Source organism: Condylura cristata, unplaced genomic scaffold (genome assembly GCF_000260355.1).
Source record: "Condylura cristata isolate star-nosed mole 26May11 unplaced genomic scaffold, ConCri1.0 scaffold00035, whole genome shotgun sequence".
In the NCBI taxonomy this organism is placed as follows: domain Eukaryota; kingdom Metazoa; phylum Chordata; class Mammalia; order Eulipotyphla; family Talpidae; genus Condylura; species Condylura cristata.
The window spans coordinates 14,766,101-14,771,359 of NW_004567136.1; the positions used below are offsets into that span (position 1 = coordinate 14,766,101).

The 5,259-nt window shown below is 71.8% G+C and overlaps 1 protein-coding gene across 1 annotated transcript in view; it reads right to left on the reverse strand.

Annotated features, from left to right (window-relative positions):
• KIF7 (kinesin family member 7) overlaps positions 1-5,259 on the reverse strand; it is an 11,369-nt gene that overhangs the window by 3,091 nt on the left and 3,019 nt on the right. Inside the window, exons 5-14 of the mRNA XM_012732678.1 lie at positions 4,922-5,057; positions 4,342-4,569; positions 3,863-3,996; positions 3,477-3,592; positions 3,213-3,344; positions 2,077-2,279; positions 1,210-1,407; positions 885-1,010; positions 612-788; positions 7-202 (exon numbers count right to left, since the gene is read on the reverse strand). Of these exons, the coding sequence (XP_012588132.1) occupies positions 7-202; positions 612-788; positions 885-1,010; positions 1,210-1,407; positions 2,077-2,279; positions 3,213-3,344; positions 3,477-3,592; positions 3,863-3,996; positions 4,342-4,569; positions 4,922-5,057 (1,646 nt within the window). The remainder of the gene's footprint in view (positions 1-6; positions 203-611; positions 789-884; positions 1,011-1,209; positions 1,408-2,076; positions 2,280-3,212; positions 3,345-3,476; positions 3,593-3,862; positions 3,997-4,341; positions 4,570-4,921; positions 5,058-5,259) is intronic.

Here is a 5,259-nt window from a genome sequence, read left to right on the forward strand (position 1 = left end):
GGCTGCCCCGCCTCAGCTTGCCGTCGATCTCCAGCCGCTGCTTGAGCAGTGAGTCCTTCTCCTGCCGCAGGGCGTCGATCTCCCCGCGGATCTGCTGCTGGTCCTGGGCGCTGCCCTGCCGCAGCTGCCCACTCTTCTCGGACAGCGCCTTCTCCAGGTGCTCCAGGCGGCTGCACACCCGTGCGATGTCCTCGTTGAGAGCCTGGGGCGGCACAGCCAGGGAGGCCCCCGAGGAGGGAGTGTGACTAGTCACTGGGGCTCGCCGTGGGGTCCCGGGACGCGCCCAGGCCCTCTGGGAGCTTGGCGTGGGGGCCTGTGTGGGCTCAGGGCGCTCCGGTGCCAGAGGGGTCCCTCCCCGGCACGCACTCCGGCGGCAGACCCTGCGCCCCGTGGGAGCCCCTGGGCTGCAGGGCGGGTGGGGCACCTGGCCAGGCCTCCCTCCCAGAGCGGGGTTCTGGCGGGGCAAAGTGGACCACAGGTGGGAACCTGGGAGGACCCGGCCCCACGTCAGAAGCGCAGCGCGAGCCCTCGAGTTATGAAGGCAGCGTCACCGCCCTGGCAGGGACGCCGCCAGAAGGGCTCACCCGGCGGGGACATCTCGGGGGCCTCACCTGGCTGGAGCGCAGGCGCTTGCTCTCCAGCCCCGTCCTCTCCTGCACCAGCGCCTCCTTCTTGGCCAGGATGGCCTCGCGCTTGCGCAGCTCCTGCCCCAGCCCCTCCAGCGCCCGCCGCTGCTGCAGGACCTTCTCCATCTCCTGGTCCAGCCACTTCTTCTGCTCCTCGATCTTCTGCGGGGCGGCGGGGCACTCAGCTCCTCACCTCTGACCGCCGGGCCCTGAGGCCGGTCGGGAGCCAGGTGCCCGCCCGCAGACCCGCGCCGGCACCTGCTGCTGCTCCAGGCTGAGCACCGAGCCGTTGCTGCCGCTGCGCCGCTTCCTCTGGAAGGCCGCGATCTCCTCGGTCTTGATCTTCAGGATCTTCTGCTGCTGCTCGTGCTTCAGCTCCAGCTCCTGCGGACGCACGCACAGGCGGGGGCTCAGGCCAGGGCCGGGGCGGCCGCCCCACTGGCCGGGGCAGCAGACGCGGAGCCTTCCCAGGCCCTCGCCCCGACTTCTGGCTGCTCCCTCCCGGCGACGAAGCCACGCCGCGGAACGGCCGGCCCCGCCCCACGCGCCCGCCCCGCCCCACACCAGCCGCCGCCAGCGTGACCTTGACGCGGTGCTGCCGCCGGCTCATCTCCGCCTCCAGGCGCCGCTTCTGCTCCGTCTCCGCGCGCAGCCGCCGCTGCAGCTGCCCCTGCTGCACGCGCATGCGCTGCACGCTCCTCTCCAGCTCCTGCAGCCGCTTCTCGCTCTGCGCCGACAGCGACGCCAGCCGCTCCGTGGCCTGCTGCTTCTCCCGCAGCGCCTGCGGCCCACAGCTCTGCTGGCACCGGCCTGCCCTCGACCTCGGCGCGGGCCGCGCGGCCAAGGGGTGTGGACAGGGGCCGGACGGGCCACCAGGCTCGACGTCCTGGGCTCCGTGGCCTGCAGCGGCCCCAGCGAAGCTGAGCGCATGCAGGCATGACTACCCGACTCGAAGGCTGGGAAACGGAAGCAGAGGACAGCAGCCCGGGCGGGGACACCCAGCTGTGAGTAGCAGGGCTGGGGGCCACAGCCTGAGCTCGCCGGTCAGCGTCCCCAGGGACGCCGGCCTGGGAGGGCCGCGTGACGTGCTGTGGCACAGGCGTGCGACGGTGAAACCAGATGCGCGTGGGTCAGTGACAGGGGCTGGGAAGACGCGGCAGAGGCCGGACACGGCTATTCACGTCAACTGGGGAGGAGACGCGTGGGCAGGTAGGCAGGGTGGACACCTGGCAGGGCACGTGTGGGGGGGGAGAGGGGCGGCACCTGCCCGCCTCTCCTTGTCTCCTGGTGGTCTCTGGCGAACCCGCCTCGGCTGAGCCCACCCAGCAGCACTGCCAGGGAGGCCTCGTCCGCAGAGGCCGGGAGGCGTCCGCACCAGCGGCCAGGGGCTGAGCACAGGCCTGGCCCCAGCTCTAGGGTCCTGTGAGGGAAGCCCCCGCCCCGCACTGACCTGCACCTGGCTCTGGGCCGCGGCCACCCTCTTGCGGAACTCCTGGAGCTGGGAGCGCTGGCCGGCGTCGTGGGGCCCCCTGCCCTCCAGCTCCCGCAGCTGCCGCTGCCCCTCGCTCAGCTCGGCCCGCACCCGCTCGGCCTCCTGCTCCAGCTCCCGGATGCGCTGGCTGTGCTGGCGGTTCAGCGCCTGGGCCGCCTTCCCTGGGGGCGAGGGGGTCCTGTGGCACGGTGGCCCCTCCCCAAGGGACCCACTCCCGCCCACAAGGCCTTGCCACGGCTCTGCACCGCTGCTCCTTCGACCCCTTCACACTCTAGACCTGGTCTCGGTGGCAACCAGGGCAACTGCAGGTGAACAGTCTCACCTGACAGGTGTGGAAACAGCCTAGGGCTGTGTCTCTAAGCCTTGAGAAGCACCATCTGCTCTGGGCAAACCCAGAAGCTGGGGCCTGGGACACCCTGCAGGGTGCTGAGGCGTGAGGGGGAGTGAGCCGGCCGCGCTAGCTCACAACCGGAACGCGGGGCACGGCAGGACCTGACCAGCCCAGGGCGTTCGGCAGGGAAGGTGCAGGGGAGGTTGCCTGGGGCCTGCTCCGGAATGTTCCAGCAACAAAAGGAGCCATGAGACAGAGGAGGGGACATCTTGGGGATATTCACATGGGCAGCGCAGCTCTGAGGGCACCACGCTGTTCTGGCCTGTCCACTTGGACATTCTCAACGTGCTGCGTGGGACCTTGGTGCTCTCAGAATCGGGGTCACTGGTCACCACCTCGGCACACCTCTGGCCCCTTCACAGGGTCTGGGTCACCACAAGCAGGTTGAGCAATTTGGGGCACTGAGTCTTGGTCACGCCCCTGTGTGCTCCCCAGGACCAAGCAGGCCCAGCAGGCCTGGCACCCAGCAGGCACCGGGCGGCGGCCCCACGAGGGGGAGTGGCCCCTGGAGCATGTAAGCGCCTGCCCGAGTCGCCGCCTTCCGTGCTCCCAGCAGCCCCAGGCAACAGGTGCGCGCGCACGCCCCGGGGGGTGAGAGCCTGAGGCGGACGGTGCTGCCCCTCGCTCAAGTCACACTGGCTCGGTCAAGCACGGGGGTCCAGCCAGCACCCCCGCCCCCACCGGGGTGCTAGGGACCCCGCACCTGTGCGGACCAGCTCCCCGATGAGCTCCTCCTTCACGCGGATGTTGATGGCCAGCTCCCGGATCTTCCGCTGGGCTTGGGCCAGCCGCCATTCAGAGGCCGTGGCAGCAGGGGCCTGGCTCCCACAGACCCCTGGAAGGGCCAACTGTCAAGGCCACCACCCCAAACGGCAAGGGAGGGAGGGGTGGCGGGGCAGAGGCACTTGGGACCGCCCCAGCCGGGCCGCGGCAGGAGGGAGTGGGCCTCTCTGGGCCTCCAGCGCACCTCTGGGCCCTGGGATGGCAGCACCCAGCTCCTCCAGGCATAGCTCTGTGCCCTTCTGGCGTGAGGGGCTCTGCGGGGGGGCCCCCACTCTCTGGTTCCACTTGCTGATTCCGTTTCTGGAGGAAGAATCAGGAGTCTGCTCCCCACCCAGCCACTCTGGGTCCAGGGTGGGCAGGGGAGACCTTCCGCTTTCCCTCCCCTAGGGGGTCAGCGAACCCTGGGTGCTGGTGTGGCAGGACTCTGAGGTCAGGGCCCCATTTGTAGGCCGCGGGGGGCACGCGGTCACCCTGGCCGAGGACCGGGGGCCTGGCTGAGAGCGCCTGAGCCCGAGCGCAGGCCGTCCTGCTCCCCAGGGCCCGCCGCGCACTGCCGCTGGGGCCCCTCACCTGCGCAAGTGCAAGGCCCGCGGGGGCCCCTCCTCCTCCTCCTCCTCCTCCTCCTCCTCCGAGGCGGCCGAAGACCCGCTTCCCTGCCTGTCTCCCTCCACCTGCACGGTGGCTGCCTCCCCGCCGGCTGTCACCTGTTGGAGCCGCAGGGCTTCAGGCCAGGAAGCCTGGGGCAGTCCTGGGGGCGCCTGCTTGCATGCCCCCCAACCCCCGCCTCCTCCGAGGCTTGGGCTCGAGGCACTTGTGGACAGCCACCCCAAACCCAGGTGGGAGCGAGCGCTTGCCCCGCCCGGCCCGAGCAGCTGGCCTCGAGGCGGTGAGACCACGTGGCGTGAGGAGCCAGGCCCTCCGCGCCCCTCTGACCGCCGCACGGGCGGCCTCCAGCTAGCCGGGGGTGCCGAGGCACTGGACCCTCCCAGACGCCCGCAGTCACCCTCCTGGGGCGCCTCCCGCGGACACCCAGCCCCCTGCTGCCTCACCTCGCCCCAGCTCTCAGGGCCGGCTCCGTCCTCGGGGCGGCCAGCCGAAGGCGCCACGCCCAGCACGTGGGCATGGGCGCTCCCTGAGGGGGCTGTGTGGGGCCGGGGCACGAAGGCGCGGGGGGGCAGGCCCCGCAGGAGCCCGGGGGCCCCCCAGCCAGGCCGCACCAGCTCCAGCCGCAGCCGCAGCTCCGCCATCTCCTCCTGCTGCGCACGCAGCCGGTCGCTCTGGAAGACACGAGCGGCCGTGGGGAGACCACCCGGCTGGGCCGCCCCCGCACCCGGCCAGGGCGGAGTTCTCACCGCCCCACGCTGAACCCCCGCCCCATGCGGGTCCTCCCACCCACGCCAACCGCTGCCCCGAAGGGCCGCCAGGAGCCGTGCTGACCCGTCCTGGGACAAGACAGGTTCTGGGCCCAGAAGCTGACCTGGCCTCCCCCGCCCACACGCCGCCCTCCCCAGCCCTCCTGCCCCACCCAGCGCCTCGCGCCCACACTTGCCTCTCTGCGCCGCCCGGGCGCTGCACCCTGCCCAGCCCCAGCCCCAGCCGCAGACCCCTCCAGGGGAGGGGCAGCCCCACCTGCAGTTTGTACTGCTCCATGGCGTCCTCCAGCGCGGCCAGGAAGTCCCGGTTTTCCTCCTCCAGGTGGGCCACCTGGCTCTGCAGAGCCAGCAGCTGCAGAGCCCCCTCGTCTTCCTGTGGGGCAAGGAGAGGGCTTCAGAGACAGGCCAGCCTGTGTCCCGCGACGCCTGGTCCCCTGCCCTGCCAGGGGAGCCCCGACTCGGTCTGGGCGAGACCGAGGCAGTCCCGTGACCGAATCCTGACGGTGCTCAGCCGATGGGGAGGGCGCAGGCCTGCAGCAGCTGGGTTGAAAACCACCTGCCCCCTCCCTCCCCAGGGCCCCCCCCACCGCCCGC